The sequence below is a fragment of the Haliotis cracherodii genome, unplaced genomic scaffold (assembly GCF_022045235.1).
Source record: "Haliotis cracherodii isolate W230 unplaced genomic scaffold, xgHalCrac1.p SCAF_11, whole genome shotgun sequence".
Taxonomy (NCBI): Eukaryota; Metazoa; Mollusca; class Gastropoda; order Lepetellida; family Haliotidae; genus Haliotis; species Haliotis cracherodii.
The window spans coordinates 3,272,282-3,292,116 of NW_027266266.1; the positions used below are offsets into that span (position 1 = coordinate 3,272,282).

Genomic DNA, 19,835 nt, shown 5'->3' on the forward strand with positions numbered 1-19,835 from the left:
TTGCATTAGCATCTGAAGAGTTTCCTTGAAGTGAGCATCTTCCCGAAGCAAGAGAGTTCAGTTTCCACCCTTGCCGAACTTGGCTGGAATTACTGGGCTCGATCGTAGCGCCATCAGTGGCTATTACCAGTTATGTCCCCTCTAAGACTCTCCTATCGACCAATGAGACTCCACCTCGCGTATCACTTGCGTTTGCTTCACCCAAAATGGTGGCGGCCAGTCAGTGCAATCTGATCGATAATCAAGGTCTATATTGTGATAAAACGGGGCTTACATCGCGAAATGCATCAAATCACGTGAGCACCTTGATTAAAAACATGAAGAGATTTGGAAAATATCTGCTGACATCGAGTTAGCGGTGCACATGCTTTGCAAATCCTGCAATCGACCGAAATCTGCACGAAATTTCACGAACTGGATTCGATTTCGGTGCGCGATTTTGATTGGACTATGCATAGACTCGTTAGTCCAGCCAAAATGTTACTCCATAATACCAGCCTAGCTCGGCAAGGTTGGAAACTGGACTTTTATAGTCAGTTAACTCACTTGCCTCGGGAAGGTGTGAAGTGAGAGTCTAATTTAGACTTTATTGTCTTTTTGAATGTTGGTAATAGGAAATCTGAATTACTTATAATATTGTTGTTTTATTCTAAGAATAGATTGAGTTGGTTTACCCACGGACCTATGTAGCCAAGTGTATACCCATACTATCCTTTATTCACCAAAGATGTACTTTCAGCAAAAGCATTCTGAAGTATTATGGGTTTTTTCACATTTTCCGTAGGCAAGGGAGTTAACTGACTGTAAAAGTCCAGTTTCCACCCTTGCCAAACTAGGCTGGAATTTCCAGACTCGATCGTAGCGCCACCAATGGCTTTTACGAGTTATGTCCCTTCAATGTCCCTCCTATTGTCCAATCAGATTCCATCTCTCATACCACTTGCAATTGTGTTAATCAAAATGGCGGCGTCAAGTCAAGACGATCTGATTGATAATACATAGATCCGACCGGGAGCCATTTAACCAATCAGAGCCGAATAGCTTGACACTAGGGCGTCATCTTGTTCCCAAAGCGCTAACGTTATCCAAGACCTTTACAGCCACGTGTTGTATGGTGGGGTTTTTTTGCACGTAGGCGACGTCTCTTTAATTTTAGGTATTAGCATGAAGGCGAATCGCGGTGCTCTTTGAAGTTTCTTGAATATGGGCGAGGTCTGAAATGGGTTAAGACACCTGGGGATGCTCCGGCTCACGCCAGTTTCGTAGCGGCGATGCCAGCGCAAGCGGTGCCTGACATTTCGACGACGTTGGTACAAGCAAACCATTTGAGGATTCGACTATGGACGAGGTCGGGAATGGATATAAATACCCTGGAACACTCCGGCATACGCGAATTTCATAGCAGCGATGTACTGCAAGTGGTGCCTTACTATTGACGACGTTGGTACCAGCAAACCATTTGAGGATTTGAATATGGCCGAATATTTTTTTGTACGCGCGTCATTTGGAATCTGCCATTGCTGCTTACAGCTATATTCTAATTTGGACATATATTTGCTGAAGTTATGTGCATCACATTCGAAATTTCTTCCCACGCCTCGAGGTGGTGTCATGTATACAAACGGCAATCTAAAGGTATAGTATTGGAGATGTGGGATGCACTACGTAACATTGAAAAGGAACCGTGAGAACTGTCAGAGACATACCGACGCAAGGGGGAGCAGCATATGCATGTCAGTGTATAAGCAGAGTTACCTGTTCACCACGACTGCTGTACATGTATGAGTGTACGGGTCTTACCACGCGAAGTGCATCAAATCACTTGAGCACCTAAATTAAGAACATGAAGAGATTTGCAAAATATCTGTCGACAACCAAATGGCGGTACACATGCTTCGTAAATCCTTCAGTCATGGATTTACAAAATCTGAGCTGCAGTTTCTCGAGAATGAATGAATCAGAGTTGTTCAGGAGGATCGATTCTATACCCCAGATTTCGCTATTATATAGGATTACAGGCTAGAATAATGTCTTGATAAAGAGCTGTTGGTATATCTTGGTTAAAAATGGAGACTGAAGCTTGTGGTAGGCCATATGGCCTTTTTCAGGAGAGGTTTAGCAATATTTTTAAGTTTACCATTTGCTTCAAATGTAATTCCTAAGAAATTATATCTATCCGTAACTAGTATTTTTTTATCACCAACATTTGTTTTGTCACCATTAATCTTTAGGTTATTTGTTGCTCAAAATACACTTAGATCATCAAGTATTTTCAAAATCATTTCATGTTATTAATCAAAGCAATCACGTGATACACCCTATCTAAAATAATCAATGGTTTCCGTCCATCTTTTTGTCTTATTTAACATACAATAATAATGCGATGTCAGTAATGTGAACATTCACTTCTCACTTGACGGCTGGTCAATGATTGATCGAACACTGTATTATTTCCAAACTTTTACACGTACGTTATGTATCACAATAATACAAAAAACAAGGAGCCACGGTTGATGACTGAGCTGTGTAGCATAGTTGCTTCTTCCCGATGCAAGTGTCCACGAGCACATATCAAAGTGTATTATCATACCTCCATGGCAGAATGATGAGATCTGATTAGTCCACGTGAACTTGATAACATACTCTGTATCCCTCCTTGGAGGGGAATAAATTTCTTAGCGGGGAAATACATCTTTCATACCCCGCCACGGGCAAGTCAGGCTGCACGTGGATTTCTGAGAGGCAGAATAAATCCTTTATATCCCGCTTCAAAGCGAAAAGCCGCATAACACCCTCATGTACCCCGAGTGATCCGGCTAAATTTAGTCTCCATTCTTGCCTTGGTAGATGGCCGAGTTGACGCCCGATAGCTTGGAAGGACAATCCCATGGAATGCATTTGGAGTACTTGCCATCTTCCACCTCTGATATCGTCCCTAGTGCCATGTTCACAGGCAGCGTATATAAATAAATAATATTGATGCCTGAAAATACTGCATAATAAAAAGAAGGGGCAAACATGAACGGGCACATTCTTACGATGTAATGTTCTTACCATAATCATTATTGCCAGTAAAGCTGACGAGTTCATTATCTCAGGGGGTTGCTTCACCTTTTCCTAGTGTATAGTTCTTAATCGAAAAAACATTCACGCACAAAGAGCACATACAGCTTCTTATCAGAAGGGCCGAATTTGGTGAACAAGTCAACATCAAGGCAAAATGAATGCAAATAATCTGCTAATTACTTTGTGTCTGATAGTGTTATTTTCTTCATAAAAACGTGTTAGTTCATGCGTTACAATATAAATGTTTACATTTCCTACAATTGACAAGTTCACAGTCTCTGTGACTAATACCAGTCTTCCTATGTGCATTCTGACTTAATGTATTTTTCTAGAGTTAATATCGATGTTAGGCGCAAAAAACATTTTGTGATAAACGAAAACATTCTTATTAATACTATATGCTATCCCTAATGTGTGCTTGACCCTCGCTGATTCTCTCCGACCTGCCATCCGAACTTAGAGACCTGGTTTCCGTCTAGCCAGCGACCACGCACTCGAGCTACGGTACCAGTTTCACATAGTTGTCGTAATATACCGCCTCTCTGGCGTCTACATATATGCAGTATACTATTTGGTTACGATGCGTAAGGACCACGTGTTTTTATTTCTATCATCCTTATAATTACAAAATAATACAAATTTGTTGTCGCCACATCGTTAACGACATTAAATGAAGTGCCGGTTGTCAGGTCGTTTCCTTTCACTTTTTCTCGTCTGTCTTTCTCTCCGTACACACGCACATGGTCTTAACATACACCCCAAAACACCCCGCATGCATCTCTTTCTACAGCTGGTTGTTGGCATGCTATGTTCAGCTGTAATGAAGATGCTTTCAAACTGAGACAAATGCGTTTTTTGACTGCCATGAGGCGGGAAAACGAACGCGTCGGTGACCATTAGTTTTCAATCCGAATAGCGTCATGGTGGCTTGACGACCAGCTTGCTTATGGCATCACACGTGATGATTAAAGGCGAATGTGAGGGGAGGCATGTACTGTCGTGCAAGCCATGACCCATGAATTAAACTCTTTGTCTGATGTGATTCTGCCATAAACTATTTACTGAAAAGGGGTTTGTGGATTAGTCGGCGAATTGTGTGTTGGCACGATGAGGTGAGGTGAGGTGAAATGGGGTTTAACGTCGCGTCCAAGATAACTGTACGTATATAGCGACGTGCATGCACGTGTGTGTGTGTGAGTGTGGCTGCTTGTACTAGTGCGAGCTCACTGAGATACCATTAACATGAATACCCCACTCAGACACAGTATACTGACTCTGAGGCGACCAGTCCTTGTTTTAGCCCCTTAATGCAGAGTGCCGGACAGGGTTACAAGTACTATCTTTTAACGACTTTTGGTATGACGGGGGATTGAACTCCGGACCTTCCGCTCTACCACTAGACCACAGAGACGGTTGTTGGCACGATGATGATCAGTTGACTACGTGTAAATCCTTGCAACGACTGGATTGACAGGATTCGATTGTTCCCCGACTGGCATAAACTTTGCAAGAATCGCATATCTTAAAGACTACACCCCTTGGTTTTCATACCATTATTTTCCTTGCCAAACTGCCCGATTGTTAAGGTATCATAAAGACTAGTAGAAAATGTTAGTTTCTACCACTGCCGTCATTGATTGTGGATTATTTTGTCATTAAAAACTTGGCATGATTATACACTTCCTTTATATATAAGACTGATGAAGAAAGAAACAAACACATTCGCTCTGCATCCAATTTCACTTTAAACAGCCTACTCCCCATCATTGTATTGCCCCCTTAAAGGAAATTTGTTTTACCGTAAGAGGCAACAAGTAGGATCGTGTTGGTTAGCATGTGTTAGAATTGGTTGATGCATGTCATCGTATCCCAATTGCATAGATCGATGCTCATAATGACAATCACTGAATTGTCTGGTCCAGACTTTATTTACAGACTGCCATCATGCTTGAATATAGCTGAGTGCAGTGTTAAAAAGCAAACTATTTTGTTTTGTAATTGATCTTTATTTCTGTATACCTGTTACATATATCTCTGCAGCCAGAGAAATTACATTATGAAAAAGAATCCACATATAGGTGCTACATGGCTTCAACAGACTGTTTAAAAATAGCAAATGTTGCCCGCTTCACAATTTTCCATGTATTTATTGTGCTCAAACTCATATCCTTGTTTGGCACAGTTAGCCATCGCTATATATGGCTGCAATACTCTCATTGCCAGAGCTACAGATAAACTGAGTATAGGCGTAAAATATCTCTCCCCCCCCCCCACCAATAAAAAAAATTCAAAACCCAATTACTTTCAATTAACTTACATACAGAAACACATGCATTAAATGAATAAAAAGGCATGCATAAATACCCAATAAAGCTTTTCCAGCATGCATACCATGGAGCTAATTTCTGAAAACACAATTACAAGCTAGTTTACTTTCCGAGTCAAGCCTATAGTTAGAACCCTTACATCTAAAACATTATTTTACTTGTTTTTTAAATCTCAAAATGTTTACTCATTTTGGCAAAACCCCCAAAGAATGATGAAAAGATGAGTGCAGAAATATTGGTTACCCAATGAAAAATGTTATAACCCAATTAAAATAGAAACCTTTGAGTAAAAACTCAATTGCTCAAAGAGTTATCTGGAGCTCTGCAATGCAATATGAGTGAGTGAGTGAGTGAGTATGGTTTTACGCCGCTTTTAGCAATATTCCAGCAATATCACGGCGGGGGACACCAGAAATGGGCTTCACACATTGTACCCATGTCGGGAATCGAACCTGGGTCTTCGGCGTGACGAGCGAACGCTTTAACCACTAGGCTACCCGACCGCCCCCAATGCAATATGAACTTTTAACTCACTCACTTAATTAGCAATATTTCATCAGTATCCAGATTGCCGAACCTAATCGCTTCTGGAGCACATTCCAATTTTAACCAGATCCTCATTTTATTTTGTGATCCGGGGTAGAATAGGTCTTCAGCAACCCATGCTTGCCGTAAAAGGCGACTTAACGGGATCAGGTGGTCAGGCTCGCTGACTTTGTTGATGCATGTCATCGATCCCAACTGCGTGGATCGATGCTCATGATGTTAAAAACTGGATTGTCTGGTCCAGACTCAAATATTTACAGACCGCCGTAATATAGCTGGAATATTGCTGAGTGTGGCGTAAAAAAAACAACCAAACCCCCCAAAATCAAACCATCTTATTTTGTCTCTTACAAGTGTAGTAGGGCATGGAGTCATCATTAAACAGTCTGAAGAGATGCCTCTCAAACCTTCCATAGGTAGAATACATCAAGATATTTATTATTCAATTTTCAGTTATTTTTAATCAACTGTGAGAGTGAATATTGCTGAGCACCACATCAGCTTAATTAACTGATAAGACAAGAATCTAGACAATTGACATTTCACAAAGTTCATGCTTGAGATTTGAGCCAATTACCATTTGGCATCGAGGAAATGCAACTGTATACGTCCTTGGTGTTGGAGAAACCTTACATACTCCATTTGAAAGCTTGATGAAGATTAACTGTTTCCATCAATTAGATTCTCCATGCTAAAATAATTACAATACAATCATGACAAGTTTGGCATAATGAATCTGAATGTACAGAGGCATAGATCATTTCCTGCATTTTCAGAACTGCTTTCAATTTGGAAACGTTTTGTTTCCGAAGATCCAGGTTAGAGTAGGTCTTCAGCAACCAATGCTCTAGTAAAAGGCGACTATGCTTGTCGTAAGACGACTAACGGGATCAGGTGGTCAGGCTCGCTGACTTTGTTGATACATGTCATCTTATCCCAATTGCATGGATTGATACTCATGACATCAATCACTGGATTGTTTGCTCCAGACTGGATTATTTACAGACCGTCATCATATAGCTGGAATATTGCTGAGTGCGATGTTAAAAAACAAACAAACAAATGTTTTGTTTCCCGAAAATAGGGTCCTTGAGAGAATGAAAAAAATGTGCTTAGTGGGACCTCAAATATTATTTGGGAAACCAATTTCTTTTAGCATTTTTTTCAACTCGAGGAATTACATGTTTCCCATTTCTGCTGTTTCTTGGCTTCGTACTAAGTACGACATGTATATACATGTATATAGGTTTCACAAATAATGTGGGGAAAGGATTAATTTGCGATTTAATGAGAAAATTGTTTGTCTATGCAGATAATGATCTGGTGTTTCTGAAAACTTCACTTTAATATTGCATCACCCCAGGTTTAAGAGATGAAATTTCATATTATTCCTACAATAAAACAATCTATTCAATCAGTCGATGACCATTCCATTCTGGGCAGAGTTGCACAGCCACTGACTATAATACTATCGTCCTTGTGACTGATGTTCACTATGTGTGATCCTTTGTCATGTCTTCCTGCTGCTGGAGTACAGCACCCACAAGCAGATGCCACTGGACACCACGACACTGGTCCTGCAATATAACCATTGCTCAATGCCAGCCCATGCTGTGCAACCATTGCTCAATACATTTAAGATTTCTCAGTGTTTTTCATTATTTTTAACCACTGTTATGAAAGAACTTTTTTTCAAGTCAAATTTTGCGTTTGAACCAGATCCCAAGTTTTTGCAGATGTCAAACAATGTGTGAGATTTGGAGGGGAATCAAAAGCAGTGGTCACCATGGCCTTGGGTTGCTTTCTTCATACTCGGGTGGCCACAAAGTATATTGGTATCAAGTTAGCATAACAGCACCATGGGGACACCCAACAGCTTAACTGTTATTCATGCTCTTAAATTTTTAACAAAAGCAACAATTTAAATCAGGTGATTAGTCTCTGTGACTTGGTTGACTGCATGTCATCGTGCCATTGTATCCCAATCGTATGGATTGATGCTCATGATGTCAATAACTGTCTGGTCCTGAGTTGAATAGTAACAGATCGCCACCATAGAGCTGGAATATAGAGTGGCATTAAACAAAAGACGTAACAAATATCATGATTACATTAAACAATACGGAGGTGCCTGGGGTCCCAATCATGCTAGAATATTGCTGAAGAATCTTGAAACCTCGTAACTCGGTGTACTTACCACAATGCCCCCCTGACTACCCGAGAATGTCTCCACACACTGTAGTAACACACACGGATCTTGTCATGCTTCTTGAAATTCTCCAGGATATCTTTGGCACTGAAACATGCATAAATGAGTTAGTCGTCCGTAATGCAGAAACACCAAAACATGAAGTGTCCCTTGTCATCTGGGAAGTGTTTGTGCGACAGATGTTTAACATCGCAATCTGCAATATTCAAGCTATTTGGTGCTCTTCAGCCTAACATCCACTTACTCACCATCTGTAGTTTCCCGTGGCAACCAGCCCACACTATGCACTTATCACTCACCATCTGTAGTTTCCCGTGGCAACCAGCCCACACTATGCACTTATCACTCACCATCTGTAGTTTTCCATGGTAACCAGCCCACGCTGTGCATTCACTCACCATCTGTAGTTTCCCATAGCAACCAGCCCACCCTGTGCAGTCACTCACCATCTGTAGTTTCCCCTGGCAACCAGCCCATGCTGTGCACTTATCACTCACCATCTGTAGTTTCCCGTAGCAACCAGCCCACGCTGTGCAGTCACTCACCATCTGTAGTTTCCCGTGGCAACCAGCCCACTCTGTCAGTCACTCACCATCTGTAGTTTCCCGTAGCAACCAGCCCACTCTGTCAGTCACTCACCATCTGTAGTTTCCTGTGGCAACCAGCCCACTCTGTCAGTCACTCATCATCTGTAGTTTCCCGTAGCAACCAGCCCACTCTGTCAGTCACTCACCATCTGTAGTTTCCCGTGGCAACCAGCCCACTCTGTCAGTCACTCACCATCTGTAGTTTCCCGTAGCAACCAGCCCACTCTGTCAGTCACTCACCATCTGTAGTTTCCCGTGGCAACCAGCCCACGCTGTGCACTCATCATCCTGACGTCCACGGAACCATAAGGAGAGAACCATTGGGCCAGCTGGCAGAAAACAATCATCTGTTACACAATCTAGCTACTTAAAGTTCAAAGGCTTCTTATTGTGAATCCCCTGAAACAAGGGTTGGTGGTTCATGTACAAATAGAAACAAAAACATTTTTTTAATACAGATTTCTTAGGAATTGTATGTTGGTCAAACCACAAGAGTTTCTGAGCTTCCACTTTTGATCATCTGAAGTTTTTTACATTACTCATTTTTTCTTCAAGATTTGTTTAATGTTGGCAGATCCATAAAACAAGGAATCATATGAATCAAAAACTAAAATGCTTCAAGATGTTACAGTAATAAACATCTACAAAAAATGTTTGTTTGTTGTTTAATGCCACAATCAGCAATATTTCAGCATTATGATGGTGGTCTGTAAATAATTGAGTCAGGACCAGACAATCCAGTGATTGACATCACGATCATCAATCCACACAATTGGGATACGATGACATGCATCAACTAAGTCAACGAGTCTGACCGCCCAATTCTGTTAGTCGCCTCTTACGACAAATACAGTCGCCTTTTACAGCAAACATGGGTTGCTAAAGACCTATTCTACCCCTGATCTTCAAAGGTCTCTACAACATATCTCTTCCTGGTATTTATCACCTGTGCTGCACTGAGACTGTGGCCTATCCTGCGGGACTTCACGTACAGGAGCTCGGGGTTCCTCGGTGGAGGGTCGGCACCATCAAGTCTCTGGAACAGAGGGAGGAAACCCAAGGTTCACTGTACTGTAGGCCGTGTCGGAATCACAGGACCACTCTCAAACAAGTAGAAGAAAAACGTACAACTTTATGGATAAGAACTTCTGTTTTATTTTGACGTTTCGATGAAGATCCTTTCACCATTATCAATGTTGTTTGTTTGTTAGTTAACGCCGTATTCAGCAATATTCCAGCTATATGACAGCGGTCTGTAAATAATTGAGTCTGGACCAGATAATCCAGTGACTGATATCATGAACATCGATCCACACAATTGGAATCTATGATATGCACCATCAAGTCAGCGAGCCTGACCACCCAATCCCATTAGTCGCCTGTTACGACAAGCATAGTCACCTTTTACGGCAAGCATGGGTTGCTGAAGACCTATTCTACCCGGATCTTCATGGGTCTTACACCGTTATCAAGCTGGAGTGAAAACAACCAAGTGATGAGAGGTATAGATGCATGACATGTGACAAGCAGCAGAAATGACCAAAAAACTACTGTTATGTGGGATTAATTTTGGATTCGGAGGAGCTTTTCACCATATCTTATGACTAACTTTTCAGATGCTAGAGATAACCAAACAATAAACTGACAATGTGCAACAGGGCGCCCCGGATCACATTGACTCGGTTGACACAGTTCTTCAAGGCAAACGTGTACTGTGTGAAGGAACAAGGCCCCGCCTCCGTCGACCTGGGACAAACAAAGAAACAAACATGTATTACCATGGGCGGATACAGAGGGGGGTGAGCACCCGCCCTTTTTATTTTGAAAAAAAATCTTTATTTCTGTATAAATTTCCACCAAAGACAATAAATAGATCTTAACTGTGCACCCCCCTTTTCAAAAAAGCTGTATCCGCCCATGATTACAGACATGTCTCTATGCATTTCCAAGTCAGATATTAAAATCTCTAAAGATAAATGTAAACAAAACCCTAATAAAAACCTCCAATTCAAGTTCGTTACAGTGGGCGGTTACAGAAAAAGAAAAAGAGATTTAACAAATCTTAACTGAGGGCACTCAAATTTAATCCTTAGATGTTTTAGGCAGGTACAAGTCTGTATAAGGGTTGCATGTGACATTTTGAACAACTTTGGTTTTGTTTGTTTGTTGTTAAACACCACTCTGTTCCAGCTGTATGGCAGAGGCCTGTAAATCATCCAGTCTGGACCAGACAAACCAGTGACTCACATCGTGAGCAGTGATCCTGGCTGTTGGGGTACAATGACAGTCAGGTCGCTGAGTCCACTACATCTTACGACCAGCACAAGTTTGGCAGTGAACATGAGAATCTATGTAATGAGGGTAGTAGGATTTGAAATAATAATCACCATTCTCTGTAGTCATTACGAAATCTAAAGTTAATTGAGTGTGAAGATGAAATTTATTTCTATAGTGTGAGTGAGTGTGAGAGTGAGTTGGGTTTAACGCCGCTTTTAACAGTATTACAGTTATATCACGGTGTGTCAGCTTAATGTGGGAGGAAAGCCCGAAGTGATGCAGGTCTTGGACGTTTACCACTTCGGTGAAACCCACGAGCATGGGTATGGTGCTGACAAACCTAGAAACATAATAGGAGCGAACCAGGATTTGAACCCACAATCATAGGTTTCTGGTGTGCCCAAGGGACGCAACTCTGCACAGCGAATCACAGCGCATTAGACAACTGGGCCACCTTTGCCCCCCCGCCCCCCCCCCCCCTCTATATTTCTATAAGAATATAAGTAAAAAATTGACAAGGAGACTTTAAACGATGCAAAACTTCATGTAATAAGGCTAAATAATAAGTAAACTTCCACTTCAAAATTAGCTCACCTGACTTCTTTAAGTGTAATTATGTGAGTTAATCTCAGGAACACTGAAAGAAAAAGATATCCAGATACACTCCGAGTACATTGTCACTAACAGCTTATTTGAGAGTAGAAGAGTGAATACTGTTTGTGGGCAATATTCCAACTATATCATGGCAACTTTAAAGTAAACTAGTCTGGTCTAGGCAAACCAATGACTGAAAGCAAGGATCTACACCACTGACCAAAATTTGTCAGTGGTCCAAAGTACCAGCACTAAAAACATTCTACAAGTCCTGTTTGGTCTCTATTTGACACAATGGTGCTTAGAGTTTAGACTCGATCTATCGCTGATTTCTAAAGTTGTACAATTTGTTCATTCTATCATGGTATAACATTTATACTAAGTTATCCTATAATAATTAGATCCACATCAAGTGCTTTTATGAGTTATCATGGTGTAATATTTATACATCATTTCATATAATTATAGTTTAGCAAGTAATATTTATCATCAGGTAAAATGCATATATAAAATATCAGTAGTTTCAGTTATAGCTTTTTAGATAGATGCGCTCCCATTGCCTTAGGCGAGCATCTATCTAAAAAGCTATAACTGAAACTACTGATATTTTATATATGCATTTTACCTGATGATAAAGGAGACCTAGGAGATGTATCTACACCAACTCACCATATCCACACTGGTCAAGGTGAACTAGGAGACACATCTATATCCAACTCACCATATCCACACTGGTCAAGGTGAACTAAGAGACACATCTACATCCAACTCACCATATCCACACTGGTCAAGGTGAACTAAGAGACACATCTATATCCATCTCACCATATCCACACTGGTCAAGGTGAACTAGGAGATGTATCTATATCCAACTCACCATATCCACACTGGTCAAGGTGAACTAGGAGATGTATCTATATCTAACTCACCATATCCACACTGGTCAAGGTGAACTAAGAGACACATCTATATCCAACTCACCATATCCACATTGGTCAAGGTGAACTAAGAGACACATCTATATCCATCTCACCATATCCACACTTGTCAAGGTGAACTAGGAGATGTATCTATATCCAACTCACCATATCCACACTGGTCAAGGTGAACTAGATGTATCTATATCCAACTCACCATATCCACACTGGACAAGGTGAACTAGGAGACACATCTATATCCAACTCACCATATCCACACTGGACAAGGTTAACTAGGAGACACATCTATATCCAACTCACCATATACACACTGGTCAAGGTGAACTAGGAGACACATCTACATCCAACTCACCATATCCACACTGGTCAAGGTGAACTAGGAGATGTATCTACATCCAACTCACCATATCCACACTGGACAAGGTGAACTAGGAGATGTATCTATATCCAACTCACCATATCCAATCTGGTCAAGGTGAACTACGAGATGTATCTATATCCAACTCACCATATCAACACTGGTCAAGGTGAACAAGGAGACACATCTATATCCAACTCGCCGTATCCACACTGGTCAAGGTGAACTAGGAGACACATCTATATCCAACTCACCATATCCACACTGGTCAAGGTGAACTAAGAGACACATCTATATCCAACTCACCATATCCACACTGGTAGGCATCAAATCCTGCTTCGTGGGGCACAAACTGACCACCTGGAACAGACCATCACACATCAGTTGGGACAAACAGGCCATCAAACTACCTGTAACACTGTAAACAATATTCATACACAACAGCCTCTGTGGTATTCCCCGTCTATTTACCTCACACAGGACTATCATTAAACCGCCCACATCTTATCAGAAATGAGCGGGCCACTGTAACTTGATAATGCCCTCATATTGCTTGACGACGGAACATTATCACGCCAGTTGTTAGGTGACGTCATACTGATGTTCATCTGGTTTGTTCAATGACATTTCCAAATTTGTAAAAGTGGGTCAGTGACATTTGTTGTGTGTTGATTGCAGTAAATGTTTCAAATGTAAAATGTTTCAGTAAATTGCTTCTGTAAATGATAATGCCCTGAAAACTAGTGTTACCTTTATAGAAGTTATCTTGCTCAGACTAGCCTTGTGAGAGGAACTACTTTCCAATTAGACCTGCCATGAGGTTTTACATTTGAATGGTTGCACTGTATAAACATCCATTTAATATGCTTCTAATGTTGATTCTTAAAAGTCAGAATATCTTTCACATGAAAATTCCATGAGGTGAATCAAACCTGCAACCTGAAATATCACGTTTAGTTTCCCCACTGTCTTCCCACTGAGCCAAACCGGCAGGTGATGGAGGATGTTCAATCTTACATGTCATGACTTCAGTTGTCTGCATGCTGCACATGGTCTTTCTCTCTCCCGCTGTCATTGAATTCATTTCATATGCCGACTACTGTATTGTTTCACTATAAGGTAGGGTGAAACCACAACCTGGGGACTGCTTCTAACCAAGAATCCACACAGGGATGTTGTCATGGTAACAGGAAGAGTGCATGGATGATCTCTGTCTGTATCAATTACGGTTACACTGAACGTAGCTGAAGCGGACATCACCATGGAGATTACGTTTGTTTGTGGTAAGACCAGCTCTGTGGTCTATTGGTAGAGCGTCTGTCAGGTGAGCAGAGGGTACAAGGTTTGATCCCTGGCCGCGCAATACCAAAACATGTTAAAAAGATGGTACTTGTTATTACCCTGCCTGCCTGTTATCAACCTAGTAAATGAACCTGACCACCCCATCCCCTTGAGTCGCCTACTGCAATAAGTGTCAAAGTGCTGGGGACCTTTCTACTTGGGTCTTGGAGATTAGGTAACAGTACCATATTCACCGTATTAAGCGCCTCCCAACCAACTTCTAGGCCAATCTGTAAGTAATCTTCTTAAGCACTCCCTCCTAAGACCAAAACTATGTATTATTTCAGATGATATTTTTTGTTTTGCAAAGAGGTGTATATAATTACCAAGTAACTATTATTGATGACGAATACGGTAAAGATGTTGCCCAAATGAATGATCATGTCAACTCACGATATCGGTCATATCCAGCGCCGTGTTCTATTTCTGGAGAGTAGAGAACCTTTTGCTTGCCTTGAGTGCTGTTGGAAACAAACACAACAGTTACAGTGGAATTGTTTGTTTCTGGAATCAGGTCTCCATATCACTAGGTGACCTCAGTATTACAATTGTCATAACTCTATGAAGTAAAACATCCCTAAACAAATATACGATTATCTGGATGACAAACTTTATCAAATGATGATATTCAAACAAAACATTTCCATGACATTTCAGAAAACTTTCTCCTTTTTTATGTGTCATCGGTATTGAACAAAGACTAGTTTACAGTCACATTGTCTGTGTAGGAGCCCACTGACAGATCAAGTGTTTCGTCTCCAAATTCAGAGTACATATTACACTTGGAAAAACAGGAAGCTACTTGTCACATTGGTAACATCGAACACCAAATCGTTCACCACATCAGATCCATCTGCAGCCAAAGCAATCACCAGATCGATCACATCTCTCACCATATCGATTACATCTCTCAGCATATCGATCACATCTCTCACCATATCGATCACATCTCTCACCATATCGATCACATCTCTCACCAGATCGATCACATCTCTCACCAGATCGATCACATCTCTCACCAGATCGATCACATCTCTCACCATATCGATCACATCTCTCACCATATCGATCACATCAGTCACCAAATCAATCAAATTCAGTCACATTCCAACCCTCAACAAACACATTTATCATGCCTCCATGTCAGAATGATCTGATTGATTCATGGGATCTTGATAAAATATGATTATCCTGCTTGTGTGGAGAATAAATCCCTTATACCCCGCCAGTAAGAAAACAGGCGGCATGTGGATTTCTCAGTGGAAGAAAAAATCCCTTACCCAAAACAAAAAGCTGCATGCTTTTTCCGAGTCAATGAAAGTCATGTGACACAGCACAAGTTAACCTCAGCACAATCGAACAGCTATTTTCTATCAATTTTGAATTTGTTTTATTCTTTCACAACAGCAGATTTCAACATTTCGGTAAGACAAATTCATTGTAGCAGGATCACTCGGGGTAAATGGGGTTTTATGTATCCCTCGTTAGGTTAAACTCCACTTGCGTCCCGCTCGTGGTATAAAACGTAATGCAGGACTCATAAAACATCATGTACCCTTGCATATATAACACATAGAGTACGTACCTGTCTAGGGCAGTGTACAGACTTTGCAGCGAGGTTGATTCAACCAAAGTTTTGTCTTCCAACGTCTGAAACAAACAGAAATTTAATAGTGATGATTTATTTCAAAGAGGCCGTCCTGGAAGAACACACAAGGTCAAACATGTGTAAGTAACATCGTTTGATGGGATAGTCTAGTGGTTAAAGCGTTGACTCTTCCCACTGAAGGCCTGGGTTCTATTCCCTACATTGGTACGTGTCCAGCACTGAATATGTACTCACCGTCGAAGGAAACACGAATACCGTACATGTTGGTTAATAGGTGAAGACTTGCTTACATTCAAGAGCTATTCAATGTACAACGAACGTACGGGTATGTTGTGTGAACTGATGCTCATGAACGTATCACGTGATGTAATAGATCCATGACTCGAGATGCATCATTTGTCTCATGCAGAATTAGCGTGTAAAGTTTGGAAGTTACATGCAGGATATCATGATCAGAATAAAGACACTGTGGTAACACTTGATTGTCAGTTTTGTCATTAAGTGGTACACATTGGAAACATCTCTTCTTAACATATATACTTCTCTATATGTTTCCATGGTAAGTTTTTCTTTTGGCCATAAGTATATGCAGAAAGAGTGAATGAGTGGGTCTAGTTTGATGCCACTTTTAACAATATCTTCAACATACAAAACACTTTCCTCTACGTGTATTCCACCTTCACTATATGAAGTGTTGATAATTATCATATTGCATGTGTGCCATATTGGATTTACAAAACTCTCGCTCTGGTAACCACAATGTTTGACAATTGTTTCAGAAAAATAGCAAGGCAGACATACATTTCTGTCACATCACCACAAACAAGATTACTGATGTATAGTTTAACAATTACCACTTACTCATAATGTCATAATGTTACCAAACCGTGAAGATCCGGGTTCGAATAGGTCTTCAGCAACCCATGCTTGTCATAAGAGGCAACTAACAGGATCGAGTGGTAAGGCTCGCTGACTTGGTTGATGCATGTCATTGGATCAATGTTCATGATGTCAATCACTGGGTCCAGACTCCATTATTTACAGACCACCATCATATAGCTGGAATATTGTTAAGTGGGCCATTAAACAACAAACAAAAACAAAGAAACATAAGCTTACCTTTCTCAAAACGAAGGCCAAATGTTTAGTGTCATAGATCTGAGGAAAAAGCTGATGTAAGCTGTTCTTGAAATCCTGGTATTTGGCTGCAATGGACAATGTCGCTGCTGATGTATTTAGATATTAAACATATCCACACTTCGCACCTCGAGGTTGATCCAGACCAGTGCTCTTAAAGGTTGAGTGAGTTAGTTGGGCTTTAGCTTTTTAGATTTAGCTATTTTTGGACCCAAGGCTGCAGCAAATGACAGTAACAATTCCCACACAGGAATTAAACATTTCCCAGTTCCTGCTGTTATAGTTATTAGCAATGTCTTGGCATTGTAGAGGTGACTTGTATATCACTACCAACAGGACCAATATGGAGGAAAGGGCTTAAAGCTTAGTTTTACAATATTGCACTGTATGCAATGTCAAGTACAATGTTAAAATACCTCTGAATTTAGGAAAATAAGAACTTCAAAAATACAATCCTGATTTTGAACAAAACATTGATTTTTTCCAATGTGCCTAAGGACCCTTGGTATGGAAACGTAGACAAAACTGTGCAGTGTTTCACTTAGTGTACATCAGTGTTAGAAATTGGCATTTGTCCTGTAGTCCTTGCCAAACTGCCCAATAGTTAAGGTATCATAAGGACTAGTAGAAATTTGCCCTTGATATTACAAGTATGAGTGGACTGAAAATGTTAGTTTCTATCGCTGTACATGCAGACTCACGTGGTAAGGGCTGGAAGAACTTGTCATACATAAACATCAGGTCCATCAACATGTTGTGTCCTACCAGCGGCTGCCAACACAGAGTGAGTGAGTGAGTGAGTGAGTGAGTGAGTGAGTGAGTGAGTGAGTGAGTGAGTGGGGTAAGTGCCTTGAACACTATTTCACAAATGCCGTGACTTGAGGTCAGTGTGACATTATCGTAGTCATTTGTCACTTTGGCGTAACAACTTACAAGATGGCTGATATAACAATGAACTTAATCAGGGAAAATCTGGGATATATTTCAATGACCAGTACATCCTGGCCCATCAAAGGGGTATAACTCTGCACGATTATTGTCATAGTTTACAGGAAGTTAAGGATCAACATTAAACACCGACAATGTAATACTCTTTGTGGTGGCCTGGTATATTTGTTAACGACAGAACATATTTTCATTCACTGCTTCAAGGCACATAATATATTTCTCTGAAAGAAGCCTAACAATTTTTTTGTGATATTTCACAAAACATTACTTGTCAGCACCTCCAGGACGCCCAGTGAACAACTATTTTTCTTGTGTTGAGCTCCCTTAAGCCAATTTATATTTTTACCAGTATTTATAATTTGCTGTACCCAAATATCACTACCCTGATAATATTTTAGGCATAAGTTCTAAAAACAATTTCACATCTACCTTTTTGTACTCAGTCAAAACCCTGAAGACTCGCGTAAACCCAAGAAGTGTCTTTAACAACCTGAAACAAAAGTGCCATTAACACCACTGTCTGAGGTGAATGAATGGATGGAGATGGAGAAGATGAATCTGGAGCAGGATGATGGGCGAGTGAATGGTGCTGAGTCAGCAGTACTGACATACAGTAGAACTGGGAGAGAACGGAATCGGACTAGTGCCAGTTTCTATCGCTGATAGAGCAAACAGACGGATATGTTACAAAATCCCTTATTTATCTCCTATATATTTTCACATGAAATGTAAGTATACAACAACCTCAATACAACGAATAGACAACGTATATCAGTAGTAGAAGGTATGCAGCAAACTGATATTTGATCCCCGACAAGTCCCGTACTTCAATGCGATGCCTACTTGTTTAAAATCTACAGACTTATGTTCCCAAAATGTTTAGGTAGAGGTCCTCAGGGCTTAAATAAACAAACATGGCTGCCGATTATTTGGAACTGTATAATGAATGGGGCAGTTCACGCAGGCATTGTATTCATACACAGTTTCTGAAGCTACTTCATAGAATGAAAATATGTCTTAAACGTCAATTTTACTTTCAGAATGACGCTGAATAAAAAAACAAACAAACATGGCTGCCGATTATATGGAACTATATGATGAATGGGGCAGTTCACGCAGGCATTGTATTCATACACAGTTTCTGAAGCTACTTCATAGAATGAAAATATGTCTTAAACGTCAATTTTACTTTCAGAATGACGCTGAATAAAAAAACAAACAAACATGGCTGCCGATTATATGGAACTATATGATGAATGGGGCAGTTCACGCAGGCATTGTATTCATACACAGTTTCTGAAGCTACTTCATAGAATGAAAATATGTCTTAAACGTCAATTTTACTTTCAGAATGACGCTGAATAAAAAAACAAACAAACATGGCTGCCGATTATATGGAACTGTATGATGAATGGGGCAGTTCACGCAGGCATTGTATTCATTCACAGTTTCTGAAGCTAATTCATAGAATGAAAATATGTCTTAAACGTCAATTTTACTTTCAGAATGACGCTGAATAAAAAAACAAACAAACATGGCTGCCGATTATATGGAACTATATGATGAATGGGGCAGTTCACGCAGGCATTGTATTCATACACAATTTCTGAAGCTACTTCATAGAATGAAAATATGTCTTAAACGTCAATTTTACTTTCAGAATGACGCTGAATAAAAAAACAAACAAACATGGCTGCCGATTATATGGAACTGTATGATGAATGGGGCAGTTCACGCAGGCATTGTATTCATACACAGTTTCTGAAGCTAATTCATAGAATGAAAATATGTCTTAAACGTCAATTTTACTTTCAGAATGACGCTGAATAAAAAAACAAACAAACATGGCTGCCGATTATATGGAACTGTATGATGAATGGGGCAGTTCACGCAGGCAT

General features: G+C 40.4%; 1 protein-coding gene across 1 annotated transcript in view; it reads right to left on the bottom strand.

The window, feature by feature from the left end:
* Positions 1-5,907: 5,907 nt before the first annotated feature.
* Positions 5,908-19,835, bottom strand: part of LOC139455240 (pre-piRNA 3'-exonuclease trimmer-like) — a 36,026-nt gene continuing 22,098 nt past the window's right edge. Inside the window, exons 11-22 of the mRNA XM_071236786.1 lie at positions 18,367-18,427; positions 17,691-17,760; positions 16,972-17,057; positions 15,829-15,893; positions 14,637-14,704; positions 13,209-13,262; positions 11,607-11,649; positions 10,382-10,481; positions 9,682-9,771; positions 8,976-9,064; positions 8,137-8,235; positions 5,908-7,516 (exon numbers count right to left, since the gene is read on the bottom strand). Coding sequence (XP_071092887.1) covers positions 7,450-7,516; positions 8,137-8,235; positions 8,976-9,064; positions 9,682-9,771; positions 10,382-10,481; positions 11,607-11,649; positions 13,209-13,262; positions 14,637-14,704; positions 15,829-15,893; positions 16,972-17,057; positions 17,691-17,760; positions 18,367-18,427 — 892 coding nt within the window. The 3' untranslated portion in view covers positions 5,908-7,449. The remainder of the gene's footprint in view (positions 7,517-8,136; positions 8,236-8,975; positions 9,065-9,681; positions 9,772-10,381; positions 10,482-11,606; positions 11,650-13,208; positions 13,263-14,636; positions 14,705-15,828; positions 15,894-16,971; positions 17,058-17,690; positions 17,761-18,366; positions 18,428-19,835) is intronic.